At 43.3% G+C, this 22,117-nt stretch overlaps 1 protein-coding gene across 1 annotated transcript in view; it reads right to left on the bottom strand.

Annotated features, from left to right (window-relative positions):
- The window catches only part of LOC128624792 (chemokine-like protein TAFA-1), a 158,561-nt gene that overhangs the window by 19,377 nt on the left and 117,067 nt on the right, over positions 1-22,117 (bottom strand). The window contains exon 2 of the mRNA XM_053652521.1: positions 629-769. Coding sequence (XP_053508496.1) covers positions 629-769 — 141 coding nt within the window. The remainder of the gene's footprint in view (positions 1-628; positions 770-22,117) is intronic.

The raw sequence follows: 22,117 nt of genomic DNA, 5'->3' as shown, positions 1-22,117 counted from the left end.
TGAGACGGAAAAAAACGCAGATTTGTCATGACCGTCACAAAGCGCCGACACCGGAGACTCCTTCCGTTAACGTTACGTAAACCTTACTGCAAGGAAAACGTCCCCGTATCAACGACGGCACGGACTTTTGATCTGTTTACGTGGAGCGCCTGCTGTACCTGTACACCGTGTATACCCTGTTGCTGTAGAAACGATAACATATTCATATTAACCTGTGACCTGCAGCTGCACTAACACCAGAGCTGATGTTATGGAAAAAACGAATCAGAACCAGAATCGAGAAACGGATTTAGAATTTAATGAGGAAGGAGTCTCCAGTGTCGGCGCTTTGTAACTGTCAGCGTTAACTTTTCTGACACGAGACACAACTTGGTGACGAGCTGCCGTTTTGTTCGATCCGCTTCGAGAGGAAGCGCGGCAGCGACTGTGCATGCAGCATTAACTGTAACTATAAACGGAAAATAAATAAATAAATAAATATATATATAATATATAAACAGCCTCTGGGGATCGTTAAGGAACCCCAAGCAGTGTAAACAATAAGCTCTCGCTGAAACATATTCACCTGAGCAGGTTTACATGATAGCACACCCCTGCAAGAAGCAGGAAGTGATGTCATAGCTCTTACCGTCCACGCAGGAGGGCTTGTTGCGTGTCGTCCCTGCTACTTTTCCCGGCAGACACGAGCACTTGACCGTCTGCGAGCGTTCCTCGATGCGGTTCTTATTGCAGCACCGATGGGCTGCGATCACCTCACACGTCCCGCCCTCTGCACACACACACACACACACACACACACAAAGATCAGTACACATATCAGAGCTACACACATGTTCGCTGTGCTCTGTTTCACTCCAGCACCGCTGGTATTTCGATCAGGTTACAATGAAAATATATGGACTTTTTTTTTTTTTAATTTAAAATGTAATTACTAAGTGAAGTTCTTCTACAGTAACAACTACTTTCGATCACATCTGTCTCTCACACACCACTGGAACTCCATGATGAGCACTATGACTATAAGAGAAGAAAAAAGAAAAAAAAAAAGCCTGTAGCAAAACTGAAATAATGGTGGGGACGCCTGAAGGAAGAAGGGAGGAAGAGATGATAAAAAAAAGAGCGGTAGACGAGAGGTGAGAGACAAGAGGAGGTTTGGTGTATCTCAGATTTTCAGAACAGTGTTTCGTCCACAGTTATAACCAACTCTAGCTACAGCCAAACCAACGTCCTTGTGTGTTTCTACCTCGGAGATCTGGGAAGCTTTTCTCTTCACGGCACCATCTGTGCCGAGGCCGAGGTGAGTGTGTGTGCGTGTGTGTGTGTGTGTGTGGCACGAGTCACGAGTCACGGCGGGGCCCTGAATACACGACAAATGACCGCGTACACACCAAAACACTAAAGATCAGATCATCTCTCCGCTATAAATAAATAAATAAATAAATAAAGCGGATGTGGGTGGAGATGAACAGAACGAATATTTTATCTTGGATGAAGGACAGCAGTTTAATAAACAAATAAACAAAAACAACCGCACAAGATACTCGATTCTCGCTAACTCTCCAACCTTCATAATTATCGGACTCGTTAAGCCTCGGTAATTCCGCTGATGATAATACGGTGTGTTAGACCAGACAAAATCCGATGCTGGGACCCGAGACGCCGCGTTAGACGCTGACCCCAGAGTCGGCGATTACGCTTGAGCAAATCGAGGCTTTGTTATTTTGATCGTAGTCCGGTGTTACGTGTTACTCAAGACCGCCCCCCCCCCCACCATTCCCTTCACTTCCCCTCCCCCCTCCCTCCCGAGAGCCTGTGTGTGGGTCAGAGGTCGTGTTTGCACTTTCTCACCCATGTACCTGATTCAGCTCATTAAAGTCAGCTGAAGACAATTCTGCCTTGATCAGCCGAGTGGGTGTTTTTCAGCAGACGGAAAAAAAAAAAGAAGAAGAAAATAAAGTTGAACTCGGATAAGCCCCTCGTGGATAAGCCCGAGGATGACTGGCTGAGTTTAACAGCCAATTAAACGCACAGAAATGGAGTAATAATGTGCTGTGGGGCAGCGCTGCAGGGTGAGGCGAGTCCGAGCCACTCGAAATTCCCGGTGCTGGAGTCGGAGTATGAACACACACTGTCGAACACTTACAGAATATATATATATATATATATATATATATATATATCTTCATCTACAGGTACTTATGTGAAGTCTATTCATAGCATTGTAGTGCTTGAATTGCCCCAACTGTCTCCAAAAAACCCCCCCAAAACCCTACAAATGTATAAATATACATGATAAATGTCGTTTTTTCTTATGTGATGCTCATTTACATAACCTTGCATATTCATCAGCATTAGCCGGCTCATACCGGATGCAGTGTGACTGCAAGTAGAGACAGCTTTCAACTCTTACAGCGCATTATAAACACCACCTCTGTGACTGTTCATTTCAAACGACAGACGATCAGCGGCAGGGAACGAGACGCTTCTCGCCTCCACCCGCTCCATAACAATCTTAACTGCTGTCATAGGAAGCAAAAAAAAAAAAGAATCTCAGATCAGAAGTCACTGGTCTCAGAATCTCCAGATCACAAGTCACACGTTCCTGCTTACAGATGTTTATATCAATTCATGCCGGAGTTTCCCTGAAGGGGCTTCGGGGTTTAGGCTCCAAAAGTCTGAGGCCACTATTAAAACCTGTGTTATTTCGTAAGGAACTGTCTCACAATTGTTCATTTTATATGTCACAAAGTCCTCTACAATGCAGTAAACAGGGACAAAGAACCCAAAATACAAATATCTAGTCCGTGGTGATGTCACAGCATGTAACTTCAGTCTCACATTAACTCAGCTTTTGTGATATCCACTGATAAAGAATCGGAATTTTTACTCTGGTGAGACATCACTGAAATGCTTCCATTTTCAGTACACGCTCTGTTGTAACCTGGGTAGTGAGAGGATATATACGGTAACCTGAGCACAGGATTGAACCAGAATCCTCTGGCCCTTGATTTGACGACCTAACCACTGCACCACCATGCAGCTACGCCAGAGTGTTCCTTTTTCAGCATTTTCCCCAAATCACCTGGGAGTAGTTCCTACATGAAGGATAAGTGCCGCTAAAACAGCTCCATGTCTGTGGGCCGCTCCGGTGCCTCGGTGAGCAGGAAGGTGGCTTAGTTTGTGGTTGTGTGTGTGTGTGTGTGTGTGTGTCTCACTGAGTCACTCAGGGTTCGAGGTGCGGTTTAGGTGTTTTGTTTTCATTATAAGCGCACGTTCCTGTCGATATAAACGTGATGTCAAGTGACCTATAAACGTCGCAGTGGCTCAGTTGGCTGGGGGTGAGGTCTGGGCTGTTCCTGCAAGCACACAGGTTCGAGAGCGTCTCTGGTGAGCTGTAGATGCCGGAACCCGGTGTGGCACTAAATCTGGCAACGTGAGAGAAAGAGAGTATGTCCTACCTGGGGCTCCTGGAGAGGTGGAAGGAGGGGTTATGCTGCTCTGGGCTATTTCTTTTATATATATATTCTGCTATACTAGATTTCCTATCACTTATGTTTTTACTGTATTTCTAACTTACTTACTATCTACTTTCTAAATTACAAGGTAATTAAACAAAAAAAGAGTGTCTGTCAACATAAGCCTCTCCTTTTCTTCATGCAAGCTCAACAAATTACTTTTCATCTTCACTTGAGACTCGAACCCTAACACTATCCTGCTGAGCTACTGGTGCTGACTGAGCTCTTTCGGTTCAGTATATTTATCATTAACAGCAGTAATGTCACTGGGAAATAAAGGAGCAAGGTGAGGGATGAAGCAGGACCCTCTGCGCTGCACATCCTCGACGCCACAGGGACACGCCGGAAACGAAGCTGTTTTTGAAGGATTTATCCTGAAGATGGACGATCGAGCCACCTGTCATCCGATCTGCGTTCAGGAGTTCCACCGCGCACCAGTAGCGAGCCTGCTCTGGTGGCTCAGTGCGCAGGTAAACCCTGTGTCAGAGTGGAAGGGTTAGGGTCCGAGACTCGGTTCAGAGCCTGTGCCGATCTGAAGTTGAAATAAATACATCTTTGTGTGGCTGTGATGTGAAATGGAGGATAAATCAGCGTGCTGAGGGTGCGGCTCGATCCGGAGCTGACAGGAACTCGTGATAGACGACCATGTTTTCAGATCCTGATCTGTAAATAAATGTAAATATTTATATCAGACCTTCATCTTCAGTTCTTCTACCTGGATAAGCGTAATAACTGATCATGTTACATGCATCATCCTTGATGAAATGCGTAATTCATATAATGAATATACATGAGCTGGGCTTAACCTCACTCCTATCACTGTTCGTGTTCTTCACCTGCACCGAGAGATCACTTCTAAGGGCATATCATCGTTGTTTTGAGTGACAGGTCATACGCAAAGGTTCAAATGCAGAATTATTTTGCGAATTGTATGCCCTGCTACATGTCTTATTTAAAAGATTAAGGTGCAGGTCATTAACAGTTATAGCGTAGAACAGAGACGGGACTCGCACCACAGACGGGTTCTCTTCTACAGTCTACTGTACATCATCTCCAGCAAGCTCCTCCCATTAAATCTTAAATTCTCTGACGCGTGCTGGGACGGATCGGTGCAGAACCGGTCCACCGAACCGAAGCCCATCAATTCGCAAATACAGGTGTAAAGTGTAAAAGTCCGCACGCCTGTTAGCCATAAAGTAAAAAAGACGAACGTTTGGCGCTACTGAAGTGTCATCTCTCACATGTAAGAAAAACGGTCCAGTCGGTCCGTACAGGATGTTACAGAGTTGTTGTTTGTTTTTTTTTGTGATTGTTGCAGCGAAATGCTTGATTTTTTTTTTCCGTAAAACTGCTTGAATTGGCGAAATTGCAATCGCACGAAATAGTTTTGCAAACTCGCTCTCTGTCACGGCGATGTTTATTTACAAACGAGACCTTTTAGCTGTCCTCATGTTCAACGCACGTGAATCGACGAGGGCTTTGACCGCTTACACGCTGTGATGACGTCACGTGACGCGCCTCGGCCTCGGCCCGGACCTGCGGAAAATCTGCGGTGATTCTGAAAAATCGCAAGCTCCTCCGAATATCATATTGCGTCATACACTTGCATCTCAAAACAATTAGAATATCACGGAAAAGTTTTTTTTTTCCCCCGTTATTTAATTAAAAAGAAAATGTAGAACCTATATATATATATATATATATATTCTAGATCCATTACACATAAAGTGAAATATTTCAAGCCTTTTTTGGTTTCAATCTCGATGATTACAGCTCACAGCTCACGGAAAGAAACAATCCAGTCTCTCAAAATATTCGAATAAAGAATTTATAATACAGAAATGTCGACCTAAGAAGAGCTCTAATCGGTGAATTAACTCAAAGACACCTGCAAAGGTTTCCTGAGTTTAAAAAAACCCCAAACTTTTCCACCGCCAAATAGTGCGCCTTAAAGTTTGCACAGTTTTCCTCTTTACGTCCCTGTTATATAAGCAATAAAACACTGCAGGGAGTGCTGTTATAGGAAACGAACAAAAGCAGAGTTACCGCGTAGCCCGAAATAAGCGCATCATTTTTACATAAACAGCACATTCTGAAGTGTTTATTCCTTTTCTTTTTTTAACCGCAGCAATTTACCCACCACATCATTTTTTTTTATGAATTAAACACGGAGTACGCTTGTCCTCTCACCGACCTGTTATTTATTTCAAGACACACAAAAAAAAAACAGCAGATTGTTATGCGACTGTCCTGTTACAGCTTTACCTCTGATTGTTACAAAGCGCCGACACTGGAGACTCCTCGCAGAAAAAATGTCATCAATTCCACAACTGCACACATTTAAAAAGCGGTTTACGTGGAGTGCCCATCATACCAGTCCCCTGTAGAATCAAGATCAAGTTGGTGCAATAAATATAATTGACCCTTTTGCATTTAAAATCCCCAGGTGCGCAAACTTTTGCACTCAGCTTTGACTAAACTCTTTAGCCCTTGGAAAGTGAACCCATGAGCGCATCTTCCTCCTTATCATCATCTCCCTCTAGTCACAGCCATAATGTGTGCAGAGGAGAAGAGAAAAAGCCTGTGACTGGCAATTAATGAGCGTCTCCACTCACAACTCGGAGGTTTTCGCACTCCAACAGTGGCCATTACGGTGTAACATATTGCAGAGGCTACAGCCCCGGCTGTGGGAATGAGCTGAGAAAATTACAACGCTGTTGGGCAAAAAAGTGAGCTCTGTTTATTATTTTTACAACTTTCTGGCACGAGCTCAAGTAAAAGAGGTACGGCACATTTTTGGATTTATACTCCCTCTCTCCAAACCTTGGCTTCGTTAGAACCCCGTCTCCATCCTTAATTGGTACATGCCTGGATCCTTCATTTTAATTGGCACACTTATTTATTTTTATTATTATTATTTATTTTACTGTGCAGCCTGAGCCTGTTTAACCGAACATATAAATCCAGGCAAACAGCCATTGATCACACGGCGGCTCGCGATAATAGACCTGAAAGCCTCTCTGTCGTTTGAAGTCGAGGGAAAAGTAAATGATGCGTTCCCTTTTTTTGCTCCCGCACACAAACATTTCCTCTGATTTGTGGGCTAGAGACGGGGACAAGCCATTGAGCCGGACTTTATTTCGATACGTCGTGAGAGATGGCGTTTTCCCCGACGATAGTCTGAAGGGCAAAAACAATGAATCAGGAGTGACAGCTGGTCTGGGATCAGGTGTGATTTTCTCACTTCACTGATCAGAAAGCAGACGCTGAGCTAAACAGAGTCGCATTTATTCCCCCCCCCCGAGTATGATTTTATCCAAAGCGACTTGCCTTTGGGCTCGGAGCTGGTAAAGTGCAAGAGTAACTTTCCAGAAAGTGTAAGGATAAAATAGCTGGAAGATAAATAAAAAAATAAACCAGAGCCATGGCAATGTACTAATAGAGTAGAGAAACAGGAGGAGGAGTAGAGAAGTAGGACGAGTAGGAGTATTAGTAGGAGTAGTACAAGTAGTTGGAGCAGTATTAGAACAAGAGTATTGGGGAGGCGTATTAGCTGGGATATTAATGACATTACTAGCGGGAGGAGTAGTGTTAGAAGGGGAGGAGTAGTACTAGGAGGAGGAGGAGTATTAGTAGTATTAGTATATGTAGCGAGAGGAGTAGTGTTAGAAGGGGAAGGAGTAGTACTAGGAGGAGGAGGAGTATTAGTAGTATTAGTATATGTAGCGAGAGGAGTAGTGTTAGAAGGGGAGGAGTAGTACTAGGAGGAGGAGTAGTGTTAGAAGGGGAGGAGTAGTACTAGGAGGAGGAGTATTAGTAGTATTAGTATATGTACCAGTAGGAGTAGTGTTAGAAGGGGAGGAGTAGTACTAGGAGGAGGAGGAGGAGTATTAGTAGTATTAGTATATGTAGCGGGAGGAGTAGTGTTAGAAGGGGAAGGAGTAGTACTAGGAGGAGGAGGAGGAGTATTAGTAGTATTAGTATATGTAGCGGGAGGAGTAGTGTTAGAAGGGGAGGAGTAGTACTAGGAGGAGGAGGAGTATTAGTAGTATTAGTATATGTAGCGGGAGGAGTAGTGTTAGAAGGGGAAGGAGTAGTACTAGGAGGAGGAGGAGGAGTATTAGTAGTATTAGTATATGTAGCGGGAGGAGTAGTGTTAGAAGGGGAGGAGTAGTACTAGGAGGAGGAGTAGTGTTAGAAGGGGAAGGAGTAGTACTAGGAGGAGGAGTATTGTTAGAAGGGGAGGAGTAGTACTAGGAGGAGGAGGAGGAGTATTAGTAGTATTAGTATATGTAGCAGGAGGAGTAGTGTTAGAAGGGGAGGAGTAGTACTAGGAGGAGGAGGAGTATTAGTAGTATTAGTATATGTAGCGGGAGGAGTAGTGTTAGAAGGGGAGGAGTAGTACTAGGAGGAGTATTAGTAGTATTAGTATATGTAGCGGGAGGAGTAGTGTTAGAAGGGGAAGGAGTAGTACTAGGAGGAGGAGTAGTATTAGAAGGGGAGGAGTAGTACTAGGAGGAGGAGGAGGAGTATTAGTAGTATTAGTATATGTAGCGGGAGGAGTAGTGTTAGAAGGGGAGGAGTAGTACTAGGAGGAGGAGTATTGTTAGAAGGGGAAGGAGTAGTACTAGGAGGAGGAGGAGGAGTATTAGTAGTATTAGTATATGTAGCAGTAGGAGTAGTGTTAGAAGGGGAAGGAGTAGTACTAGGAGGAGGAGTATTAGTAGTATTAGTATATGTAGCGGGAGGAGTAGTGTTAGAAGGGGAGGAGTAGTACTAGGAGGAGGAGTAATGTTAGAAGGGGAAGGAGTAGAACTAGGAGGAGGAGGAGTATTAGTAGTATTAGTATATGTAGCAGTAGGAGTAGTGTTAGAAGGGGAAGGAGTAGTACTAGGAGGAGGAGTATTGTTAGAAGGGGAAGGAGTAGTACTAGGAGGAGGAGGAGGAGTATTAGTAGTATTAGTATATGTAGCGGGAGGAGTAGTGTTAGAAGGGGAAGGAGTAGTACTAGGAGGAGGAGTAGTGTTAGAAGGGGAAGGAGTAGTACTAGGAGGAGGAGGAGGAGTATTAGTAGTATTAGTATATGTAGCAGGAGGAGTAGTGTTAGAAGGGGAGGGGTAGTACTAGGAGGAGGAGGAGTATTAGTAGTATTAGTATATGTAGCGGGAGGAGTAGTGTTAGAAGGGGAGGAGTAGTACTAGGAGGAGGAGGAGGAGTATTAGTAGTATTAGTATATGTAGCGGGAGGAGTAGTGTTAGAAGGGGAAGGAGTAGTACTAGGAGGAGGAGTAGTGTTAGAAGGGGAAGGAGTAGTACTAGGAGGAGGAGGAGGAGTATTAGTAGTATTAGTATATGTAGCAGGAGGAGTAGTGTTAGAAGGGGAGGGGTAGTACTAGGAGGAGGAGTATTAGTAGTATTAGTATATGTAGCAGGAGGAGTAGTGTTAGAAGGGGAGGAGTAGTACTAGGAGGAGGAGGAGTATTAGTAGTATTAGTATATGTAGCGGGAGGAGTAGTGTTAGAAGGGGAGGAGTAGTACTAGGAGGAGGAGTATTAGTAGTATTAGTATATGTAGCAGGAGGAGTAGTGTTAGAAGGGGAGGAGTAGTACTAGGAGGAGGAGGAGTATTAGTAGTATTAGTATATGTAGCGGGAGGAGTAGTGTTAGAAGGGGAGGAGTAGTACTAGGAGGAGGAGTATTAGTAGTATTAGTATATGTAGCAGGAGGAGTAGTGTTAGAAGGGGAGGAGTAGTACTAGGAGGAGGAGTATTAGTAGTATTAGTATATGTAGCAGGAGGAGTAGTGTTAGAAGGGGAGGAGTAGTACTAGGAGGAGGAGGAGTATTAGTAGTATTAGTATATGTAGCGGGAGGAGTAGTGTTAGAAGGGGAGGAGTAGTACTAGGAGGAGGAGTATTAGTAGTATTAGTATATGTAGCGGGAGGAGTAGTGTTAGAAGGGGAAGGAGTAGTACTAGGAGGAGGAGTAGTGTTAGAAGGGGAAGGAGTAGTACTAGGAGGAGGAGGAGGAGTATTAGTAGTATTAGTATATGTAGCAGGAGGAGTAGTGTTAGAAGGGGAGGAGTAGTACTAGGAGGAGGAGGAGTATTAGTAGTATTAGTATATGTAGCGGGAGGAGTAGTGTTAGAAGGGGAGGAGTAGTACTAGGAGGAGTATTAGTAGTATTAGTATATGTAGCGGGAGGAGTAGTGTTAGAAGGGGAAGGAGTAGTACTAGGAGGAGGAGTAGTATTAGAAGGGGAGGAGTAGTACTAGGAGGAGGAGGAGGAGTATTAGTAGTATTAGTATATGTAGCGGGAGGAGTAGTGTTAGAAGGGGAAGGAGTAGTACTAGGAGGAGGAGTATTAGTAGTATTAGTATATGTAGCGGGAGGAGTAGTGTTAGAAGGGGAGGAGTAGTACTAGGAGGAGGAGTATTGTTAGAAGGGGAAGGAGTAGTACTAGGAGGAGGAGGAGGAGTATTAGTAGTATTAGTATATGTAGCAGTAGGAGTAGTGTTAGAAGGGGAAGGAGTAGTACTAGGAGGAGGAGTATTAGTAGTATTAGTATATGTAGCGGGAGGAGTAGTGTTAGAAGGGGAGGAGTAGTACTAGGAGGAGGAGTAATGTTAGAAGGGGAAGGAGTAGAACTAGGAGGAGGAGGAGTATTAGTAGTATTAGTATATGTAGCAGGAGGAGTAGTGTTAGAAGGGGAGGGGTAGTACTAGGAGGAGGAGGAGTATTAGTAGTATTAGTATATGTAGCGGGAGGAGTAGTGTTAGAAGGGGAGGAGTAGTACTAGGAGGAGGAGGAGGAGTATTAGTAGTATTAGTATATGTAGCAGGAGGAGTAGTGTTAGAAGGGGAGGAGTAGTACTAGGAGGAGGAGGAGGAGTATTAGTAGTATTAGTATATGTAGCAGGAGGAGTAGTGTTAGAAGGGGAGGGGTAGTACTAGGAGGAGGAGTATTAGTAGTATTAGTATATGTAGCAGGAGGAGTAGTGTTAGAAGGGGAGGAGTAGTACTAGGAGGAGGAGGAGTATTAGTAGTATTAGTATATGTAGCGGGAGGAGTAGTGTTAGAAGGGGAGGAGTAGTACTAGGAGGAGGAGTATTAGTAGTATTAGTATATGTAGCAGGAGGAGTAGTGTTAGAAGGGGAGGAGTAGTACTAGGAGGAGGAGGAGTATTAGTAGTATTAGTATATGTAGCGGGAGGAGTAGTGTTAGAAGGGGAGGAGTAGTACTAGGAGGAGGAGTATTAGTAGTATTAGTATATGTAGCAGGAGGAGTAGTGTTAGAAGGGGAGGAGTAGTACTAGGAGGAGGAGTATTAGTAGTATTAGTATATGTAGCAGGAGGAGTAGTGTTAGAAGGGGAGGAGTAGTACTAGGAGGAGGAGGAGTATTAGTAGTATTAGTATATGTAGCGGGAGGAGTAGTGTTAGAAGGGGAGGAGTAGTACTAGGAGGAGGAGTATTAGTAGTATTAGTATATGTAGCGGGAGGAGTAGTGTTAGAAGGGGAAGGAGTAGTACTAGGAGGAGGAGTAGTGTTAGAAGGGGAAGGAGTAGTACTAGGAGGAGGAGGAGGAGTATTAGTAGTATTAGTATATGTAGCAGGAGGAGTAGTGTTAGAAGGGGAGGAGTAGTACTAGGAGGAGGAGGAGTATTAGTAGTATTAGTATATGTAGCGGGAGGAGTAGTGTTAGAAGGGGAGGAGTAGTACTAGGAGGAGTATTAGTAGTATTAGTATATGTAGCGGGAGGAGTAGTGTTAGAAGGGGAAGGAGTAGTACTAGGAGGAGGAGTAGTATTAGAAGGGGAGGAGTAGTACTAGGAGGAGGAGGAGGAGTATTAGTAGTATTAGTATATGTAGCGGGAGGAGTAGTGTTAGAAGGGGAAGGAGTAGTACTAGGAGGAGGAGTATTAGTAGTATTAGTATATGTAGCGGGAGGAGTAGTGTTAGAAGGGGAGGAGTAGTACTAGGAGGAGGAGTATTGTTAGAAGGGGAAGGAGTAGTACTAGGAGGAGGAGGAGGAGTATTAGTAGTATTAGTATATGTAGCAGTAGGAGTAGTGTTAGAAGGGGAAGGAGTAGTACTAGGAGGAGGAGTATTAGTAGTATTAGTATATGTAGCGGGAGGAGTAGTGTTAGAAGGGGAGGAGTAGTACTAGGAGGAGGAGTAATGTTAGAAGGGGAAGGAGTAGAACTAGGAGGAGGAGGAGTATTAGTAGTATTAGTATATGTAGCAGGAGGAGTAGTGTTAGAAGGGGAGGGGTAGTACTAGGAGGAGGAGGAGTATTAGTAGTATTAGTATATGTAGCGGGAGGAGTAGTGTTAGAAGGGGAGGAGTAGTACTAGGAGGAGGAGTATTAGTAGTATTAGTATATGTAGCGGGAGGAGTAGTGTTAGAAGGGGAAGGAGTAGTACTAGGAGGAGGAGTAGTGTTAGAAGGGGAAGGAGTAGTACTAGGAGGAGGAGTATTGTTAGAAGGGGAAGGAGTAGTACTAGGAGGAGGAGGAGGAGTATTAATAGTATTAGTATATGTAGCAGGAGGAGTAGTGTTAGAAGGGGAGGGGTAGTACTAGGAGGAGGAGGAGTATTAGTAGTATTAGTATATGTAGCAGGAGGAGTAGTGTTAGAAGGGGAAGGAGTAGTACTAGGAGGAGGAGTATTAGAAGGGGAAGGAGTAGTACTAGGAGGAGGAGGAGTATTAGTAGTATTAGTATATGTAGCGGGAGGAGTAGTATTAGAAGGGGAGGAGTAGTACTAGGAGGAGGAGGAGTATTAGTAGTATTAGTATATGTAGCAGGAGGAGTAGTGTTAGAAGGGGAGGAGTAGTACTAGGAGGAGGAGTATTAGTAGTATTAGTATATGTAGCGGGAGGAGTAGTGTTAGAAGGGGAGGAGTAGTACTAGGAGGAGGAGGAGTATTAGTAGTATTAGTATATGTAGCGGGAGGAGTAGTGTTAGAAGGGGAGGGGTAGTACTAGGAGGAGGAGGAGGAGTATTAGTAGTATTAGTATATGTAGCGGGAGGAGTAGTGTTAGAAGGGGAAGGAATAGTATCAGTAGTACTAGGTATTGTGTTGTACGGCTAGCACGACTTTTACTACAACTTCAGCTCTATTCCCTAAATATAAAAGCCCTGACCATGTTTTTACAGGAACGTAAACTCAGTTTGTATGAAACGTTACTCAGGGTTAGCGTCAGCGTTGGGCGCCGAAAAAAACAAGCAGACCCGGTCAAATCCGTGTACATTATTCATAAAGATTCCTTATTTTTATTTCAACATGAATCCAGTTCAGGCTGCTGAAATGTTGTGCGGATTTTGAAACGAAGCAAAACGTGTATCGTGTATAAAGAACACCTCCAAACTAAGAAGGTTGGGGTTTAAGGGTTAACCCGTGTGCTGGACTGAATTCATATGACATATTAATGAAGCTGCGCTCAGTTTAAGGTTAGCTTGCCTATGGAATATTCTGGAATATTTTACAGCCTCCATCCATGCGTGCGCTGGTTTGAAAATAGGACATCACGTATCGACCTCAGGTTCGGCTCACCGCGTAATAAATCCGGGGTTATATTAGGTGTGATTTTCATCCTACCTGATGTTAGCTTGGTTTTGTGTGTGTGTGTGTGTGTGTGTGTGTGTGTGTGTGTGTGTGTGTGTGTGGTCTCCTTGGCCAGAATAAGTAGGGACTGCAGTATGTATAAGCTAACACAAGCCTAATGCTAACTATAAACCTAAGCATTGTAAAAAAAAAATAAAAAAAACACAACACAAACAAACAAAGAAAAAAAAGCCCACAACCTGTTTTTAAATTGAACCACTGACGCACACACGCACACCCCCCACATACAGAGACATGCACACACAAAAGACACACACACACACACACACACACTCAGTCCCCCCTCCGAGGTGTTGCTGTACGCACATGATCTGCTGTTATGAGGTCACATGGTACAGGAAGTGAGCTGTACTGTATTTACACTGAGCTTTTCTCATGACTCAAGACCTCATGGCCCAGAACTGACCTGTGTCAGAGAGCAAATCGCTCGGGTCATGATGGTCTCACCCTGTGGCACTATACAACCCCCCCCCCCACTTTTACCCCCACCCCTCAGTAAGCAGCGTGACACAGTGCCAGGAGCTCAGTGACACAGCGAGCTCAAACATACGCCAGTGGAAGGCGGAATAACAAAAGCAGGCTTGGATAAGTGGGTGAGGAGAAGTGTCAGCTCACTGCTAAATATATTTCACACCATTGTGGAGCGGATTGTAGGCACAGCTTCTTTACCGCCCACGCAAGGAGGATTTGTTGATACGAGAAGCGCCTGGGGACAGAGGGGATCTGAGGACTCGAAGAAAACTAAACCCAAAGAGCCGGTATAATGCAGGGAATAACACACACACACACACACACACACACACACACACACAGGGAGGTAAGCTGTTAAAGGAAAATACTTAAAGAATGACGCATACTGTACTATACTGTCAATTTTTATCCGTTTACGTTTAATGTTCGTGAAACAAGTTCGGTCCTGTTATTATATCAAGTGATATGAACTGATGCGGTCGTTCATTAATAAACAAAGAAACATGCTACTGAAGAGGAATAAATCGCTTCGGGACCTTCTGTTATTGGAAAATAATAAAACCTTAGTGGTCACAGTAACACCACACCACACCGCCGGTGATTGTTTCTCCATAACGGCGTGTCCCCAAGACTTTTACTCCTTTTCCGTTCATTTAATGCGGCTTGGTTCAAACGTTTGGAAAGATCCGCGCACAGAACCCCATCTTCACGGTCAGAGTCGATATGAATAAGTAGCCTGTAATTTCTGTCGAACGCACGAAGGAAACAAAAGCGGGTCGGTTTGGGAAGCCGTGAATTATACCACGCTTACCCGCTGTTAAATCTTTAATCTGCTACTCATAACTAGCAACACGTTTCCTAATTAATAACTGAGTGATCTTTTAATTATGGATCAAAGACGACTCATGAACGGTTTCGTCCACACACATTATAATGCGTAGCGGTGACTGTAGTGCGGTCTGAAAGATTAAGCTGTTGTTTACCAAATAGTGTTTACCACTGTGTGTGTGTGTGTGTTAGTGTGAGTGAGTGAGTGTGTGTGTGTAAGAGAGAGAGAGAGAGAAAGAGAGAGAGAGAGAGGCTTTTGTCTCAGTGGAATCTTCGAAGTGCGTGACCCCCACACAGATAACCAACATGGCCTGCGGGCAAGCATAAGGTACACCACACACACACACACACACACGCGCGCGGGAACAAATAAGAAGTTCAAATGAGCCTTTCGAAACATTTCAGATGACCCAAATGTGGATACGCAGATGTAGTTTGTTTATTTCACCACACACACACACACACACACACACACACACACACCTCACTTTCCTCCCTCACATGGCCAACGACTCAGAAAAACAACACACCCGTAGGAGTTTTTCAGGTCCTCATCAGGAAGCAGGTAGCATCTCGACCAACTCTTGGCAGAGAAACTGTTCACACAGTAGAACAGATTTTTAACATTGATTTTTATATATATTTATGTTTTATATCTGACACGACAGAGCAGGACGGTACATTTCCGTAGAAATCTCAAATCTTACTGCTCAGGAGGTGTTGATGAATTATCTAGAACAGCAGCTCTGACAATAATGTACTTTTGTCAATAATCGTGTACTATATATATATATATTACACTACGACACAGTACACTACTGTACACATGAGCTTTAATGGACCTCTCTCTCTCTCTCTGATTTCTTAATAAACCCTGGTATCTACTGTACAGTGTAATCAGGGTGATACAGTACGGATGCGGTGTTGGGTAATCAGGGTTTGGTGACAGAGCAGCCCGCTGTTTCCTCGCCCTTCTCATTAAGAGTTTGATAGCGCCTGTTTATCGCCCCAGGTAATTACCGTTTCCACTTAGTGGCAGGGCCGTGTTCACCATCACAAAACACAACACGGCTGCTCCATGCCGCCCGGTATTCTCTCTCTCTCTCTCTCTCTCACACACACACGTAATCATCATAAATAAGAAAACAATCTGATTCCAGACACGGCCGGCGCTCTGAGAAGCTTCGGCACAGGTGGATGATGAGTGCTCAGAGCTGATGATCTGCTCTCGGAGATCCTCCGTGATTCCATTACGCTGTTTTGTGCCACTGAGTTTTAGCTCAATAAAGAGAAATTCTCCATTTGTGCCACAAAAGTCGATTAGATTTTATACCAGTGGAGTCACAGTGCGATGTGAGCAGCGTTCGAATCACACAGGGCCGGAGATTCTTCACTCAGAGCTCACGTGGGAGTATGGGATGTGTTCGAGTGGACTACACATCTGAGCAGTATTCTTGTTATTTCGCACGACTCGAAGCATTTGGTTTCTTAAAGAATGGCTATGTTTTAATTTAAGGTAACTGAATAAAATAATGGATTTCAATATCTAATTATTTAATCAAGTTCACCAACTAAATGAAAAAAAAAAACCAAAACGGTTTCTAAACATTTTAATTGCATTATTAAAAATGAGTAAATATATTGAATATTAAGCAACAACAAAAAAAAAAATTAAAGTTCTTCTTTAATAAGTTGCCAGAGATTCTCAACTCCAGTCATAGATGCCTTGTAAAGAATGTTTTTTTTCCTCTTTTATTATTATTTTTTTATTAAATCAATTAGACTTTTATTCTAAAGTTTCTAAATGCTTAAGAAATTAAGAAATATATTTGAAATATTCTGTAATCATTATTTAATCATTAAGCTTTGATTATTACAATAGATTTACAAATGAATTCTCTAAATTTCTAGCAGTTATTTGTATATTTAAAGGAGACCTGTTATGAACCTTTTTACAAGATGTTATAGAAGTTTCAGGTGTCTCCAGAATGTGTCTGTGAAGTTTCAGCTAAAAATACCCCAACCAACCAACCGATCAACAAAGTAACCAACTAACCAATTAACCAATCAACCAACCAACCAATCAACAAAATAACCAATCAACCAATCAACAAAGTAACCAATCAACCAACCAACCAATCAACAAAGTAACCAACTAACCAATCAACCAATCAACAAAGTAACCAACACCCCAATTAACCAATCAACCAATCAACAAAGTAACCAACTAAGCAATTAACCAATCAACCAACTAACCAATCAACAAAGTAACCAACTAACCAATCAACCAATCAACAAAGTAACCAACAAACCAATTAACCAATCAACCAATCAACCAAGTAACCAACTAAGCAATTAACCAATCAACCAACTAACCAATCAACAAAGTAACCAACTAACCAATTAACCAATCAACCAATCAACAAAGTAACCAACTAAGCAATTAACCAATCAACCAACTAACCAATCAACAAAGTAACCAACTAACCAATTAACCAATCAACCAACCAATCAACAAAATAACCAACTAACCAATGAACAAAGTAACCAACCAACCAATCAACAAAGTAACCAACTAACCAATTAACCAACCAAACAACCAACCAACCAATCAACAAAGTAACCAACAAACCAATCAACCAATCAACAAAGTAACCAACTAACCAATCAACAAAATAACCAACTAACCAATTAACCAATCAACCAACCAATCAACAAAATAACCAACTAACCAATGAACAAAGTAACCAACTAACCAATTAACCAATCAACCAACCAACCAATGAACAAAGTAACCAACTAACCAGTTAACCAATCAACAAAGTAGCTAACTAACCAATTAACCAATCAACCAACCAATCAACCAATCAACAAAGTAACCAACTAACCAATTAACCAATCAACCAAACATCCAATCAACAAAATAACCAATCAACCAATCAACAAAACAAATCAACAAACTAATCTACTAACCAATCAACCAACCAAGCACTCAAAAAAACGTTTACAATCTGTAAAGCTGCTTGGTGACAATGCCCATTGTTAAAAAGCTCTACAGAAATAAAACTGAATTGAACTGAATCAATTAACCAACCAAGCAATTAACACGTTAATCAATAAAAAAAAAACAACAACAACCCCATAATACGTACGAGATATTTTTAAAACGTATAATTGTGTTGCAAGCAAACGTGACTGGATTGACGACACAAATGTTTTCTATAAAAAGGAACAAAACGGACAAAACTTTGAAGCCGAATCACATGTTAATCCCTCAGCATGCTATTTCGAGTAGGAGGCGTGGCCTGAAGTTTGAAGCTGAAATTGTATGGACTAAGGGTGAAAGTGATTCAGATTATAATATTATAATTTGGTTTGACTTGTTATATTTCTGCTGTTATGTAACACACGGACAGTAGGTGTTGTACATGCCTGCCCCGCCCCCCCCCCCTCCTCAGAGCTCCAGCACAAAACTAAAGCTAACTTTGGACACCAAAAAAAATGCTGCTGCTGGACTACAGTGTGGAACGAGGACAGATGTTTAAACACGCCGGTTTCTTGAAAACTCCTCAAACTGGACAAATGTTACTATATCATCTAAATACACCCATGGCACACGGGCTAGATGTTTTCTTTGTGTCGGGTGGTGGTGGGGGGGGGGGGGGCTCTTAAACTTTAAGAGATGTGAATGCAGACGAGACAGGAGAGCGATGGAGGAGAGATGAAGAGTCGGAGCCTTGACATTTAACTGCAGTGTATGAAAAGTTATTGCACGTCTCTCCCACACAGCAGTGGTGAATCAGGACGACTCAAAGCCAGCGCTGTGTTTTTCTCATACAGACTGGAGTTCTGAAGTTCTGAGGAAAAAAAAAACCCAAGTGTTATTTTTATCTGTCTGAGCCATGAATGGACGACCATGAGCTGGAATGACAATGTGTTAACAAGCCATGTCTGGTTTTTTATATACATTTATATATATAGCTGATAAAGAAATAAACATCTGGCAAACACATAACTCATTTCAGGTAGTGTGTGTGTGTGTGTGTGTGTGTGTGTGTGTGTGTGTTGGACTTAAATTCACATCTCTGCCTCATAGCAATTTTCTACCATGGCTAGACGAACCTTAAGTAGATTCCATGGCAACAGAATGTCATACAGTGGGGAAAAAATTAACACTAAAAATAAAAACAGAATAAATGATCAGAGGGATAAAGGCGGGAACGGTCAATGGCAATGTATTCTGTGTCAGTGAGCTCTGAAATGATTTCCTCAACATCAACTTTGAGAGAATAATAGCCGTGACAAAAAAGAAAAGAAAAAAAGAGCCGGAGTCAATAAAAGTAACTGTAAAAAAAAAAAAAAAAAAAAAAAGGCACACGGAGGGACGGGAGGACCGAGATGTGAGACAGAAAAAAGAATTATTCTCTTTTACACAAAAACAGAACTGTGGTTTATCTGCTGGTTTTTAAAATTAGCTCCTGGCTTTGGAGGGGGGAAAAAAAAAGAAAGAAAATCTCCTAAACCACACACTGACTCATCGAATTTGAATGTTTTTTTTAAACACAATTAAGACTCAACACTCGGCGGTGTGCAGTTACGGGAAAATGACACGTCAGCAACAGGCGACGTGTACAGTGTGACGTGTCCTGACGGGAAGCACGGTTACCGTCACCGCCCCATCCTTGATTATTTTCCAAAAACAGCGATTTCGGTGAATTTCCCGACTCTCGCTGTGACACGATACGACCGCGTTACTGACGGACGAGGTCACTGAAAATACAACCTCGCAGACTGAAAGTAAATCATTCGATAAAAAATATTTCACCTCAAAAACAGAATCATAACCAGAATAACGACACGCTAGCAAGGCTTGGTAAACAACAGACCATAGCAACCTAGCGTACTTTTGGAAGCTGTAGCCGTCGGCCATGTTTGTCGTCTGCGGTACATTCTGGGAAACGCCAGTTTTGCCGTGACATGACGCTGACACACCACTTTTACTGCTAACGAGCTACTACTGTAGCTAGTAAGACCCGCCTCCGATGGGCGGGACGTTACAGCGTTCGGCTATATAGCTATACGTCCCCCCCCAACTTATACGTTACTGTCGTATTAGCGTCGGTGACTCAAGGCACAAAAAGCTCCGAAAGACCGATTTTGATCGGTCTGGGGCGCTCGGATGTTCATGTTAATAACCCACGTCCTATTGTTCAGCAGTGCATTCTGGAATAACGGAGATGCTAAACGCTAAATGCTGAGCGATAACCGGATAATGGACTCGGCGTGTCCTACACATGTGAAATCCTGGAAGATGATTTACTTACAGTTATGGGGATTACATGTGCATCCTAATTTACTATTCCTGTGCCAAGTTACTGAACTACGAAAGCGAGAGAGAGAGAGAGAGAGAGAGAGAGAGAGAGAGGGAGAGAGAGCGAGCGCTAATGACAAGCCTAACAAATAAGCGATCCTTGCTACGCTACCCGAGGCGTTTCTCTTTCCGCTGTTTTAACGGCGCTGCTTCAGAGTAGATTAAATGCAAACTTGACACCCTTAATCTGTCTGCGAGGCGCGCACCTCGAAATCTGATCTGGACCATGAAATCGCGTGGCTACACATCAGAGTGTGTGAGGATTCTGCTGGCATGCTAATGAAGCCCAGGTGTTTGTCCTCGCGCAGGCCTCGGCAGAGACGATTGGTTAAAAGCCCGTTTGTTCAGGTTATCATGAGCGGAGCTGCGATTAGCGATTAGTGTAATGTACTAATAAGCTCTTCTGCTGCTGCGACCAAATTGAGACAAAAACAACGCTTTGTTTTACACAAAAATTCGCTCACAGTGCAAATATAAATAAGGTATAAAGTATATGAAGTGATCTCTCTCTCTCTCTCTCTCTCTCTCTGAAGACTGTATCAGTTCCTCATCAGTTCTCTACTCTCAGGTGAGTCCTGGGTTCTCTCTGTTGACTCACTCACCTGTTTGTGAGATGGTTCTCTCTCTCTCTCTCTCTCATTAGTCGAGAGAGCGAGATCTGACCCGTCTGAACCCTGTCATGTCGGAGCGAGCTGGTCTGTTTCACAGACGCGGCCTCATTACTCGAGGTCAGGGTTCGCAGACGAACTCGACGCGCTACAGATCCGAGCACAGAGACACGGCGTCCAACCCTGCTAGAGGACGGTATGAAAAACCGACTCGGGGTCGGCTGCGACAGAGCGAGGCGTGCTCGGTAAGCAGGACCTCCCGGAGACGCCGTCAGGACGCCTCACTGGATCGGAGACGATCTCGGAGACGAGGACACGGCTGCTCGGGTCGATCCGGAAAACATCCGCGGTTCAAACCTTTTTTTTGTTAAAAAAAGAGTTCAAGCTGAATAGACCCGATGTTTCTGCTTTTGAATTCTCAAATCCGATTGGTCCGAACCGAGCGCGTGGGTTACTTCTCCGTAACGGCAGCTCTGCCAGCGGTGCAGCCGCGAATCACGGGGGTTATATCGACGCACTCGTAATAATAACGCATTATCGTTTCTATAGTAACGGCTTGCTCGCAGGGACGCTCCACAATCCCGGATTAAAAACCTGTGTAACCTTTGATACGGTTTAGTTCTCGGTAAGGAGAAGGAAGGAGTCTCCAGTGTCAGAGGTAAACAAACACAGGAGAGTTGAAACACATTTTAAGCTGCATTGTTTTATTTTATTTTTTTTTTTTTATGACGGAATGACTAAACCCACCAGGAGATGCTTTTTAAAGAAAATAAATCAACTTTCCGGCTCTGTAAACGTCTCCCGTTTTCCGTAAAACGCCTCGTTACTCCCTACCTCAGCTGGCTGGGGGTTATAATTTATTTGAAACTGGCATTTTACAGCACAGGTTTGCCTCAGACTAAACGCCCTCAGGAGAATGCTTGTGTGTTTATAACCATGCCAGGGGAACAATTTACTGATGACTATAATTAAGGACACTTCAGCTACATTAGGATGCAAAGCCACTGTAGGAGACATGTTTGCTTTCCCCGCTACAGCGGAATGAACAGATTAGCGCGCCATACGGCTGACGTTATTACGGAACACCAGAGGAACGTTATTGTAACGTAAATACATTTCCTCGCACAGATTCCTTACGCTCTTTACACTGGGGTCACGAATACACCGGCACTCGCGAGCACACGACTGGGTGTTCGGTCTCGACATCAGTACTCGCGTCGCTTTAACTGTGAAAACATCAAGACGGATGGGAAAAGGTTGATATTAAATGTCCGGTCGGAGGCAAAAGTTTGTACACCCTCCTCAGCATCATGGCTAACAAAAACGGACCGATCGATCATATTACCGTAACTCATTCACAGCGAGCTTTTACAGTACATGCCGAGTCTTCTGGAAGGAGGAGCTAACGTACGGTTTATGGAAGGAGTCTCCAGTATCGGTGCTTCGTAACTGCCAGTAGGTGTTCTTGCACAGGACGGAGGAGTGTACGCTTTTCAATTGGGAAAAAAAAAAAAGGGGAGGGAATGCCTGTTTCCTGGACATTCTGCAACATTAAAAATGTAACTATAAATGGATAAACATACACGAGTTTTAATATAGTGCTTGGGAAATCACTGGATGAGACTGGATTTTTGGACGTTTTTTTTTTTTCTTCTGCGATTGTTGCAGCCAGAAATGCTTGATTTTGCTGCGGCTTTCTCAAAAT

Source organism: Ictalurus furcatus, chromosome 21 (genome assembly GCF_023375685.1).
Source record: "Ictalurus furcatus strain D&B chromosome 21, Billie_1.0, whole genome shotgun sequence".
Taxonomy (NCBI): Eukaryota; Metazoa; Chordata; class Actinopteri; order Siluriformes; family Ictaluridae; genus Ictalurus; species Ictalurus furcatus.
The sequence above is the reverse complement of the archived record's forward strand: the minus strand, read 5'-3'. Positions and strand labels throughout refer to the sequence as shown.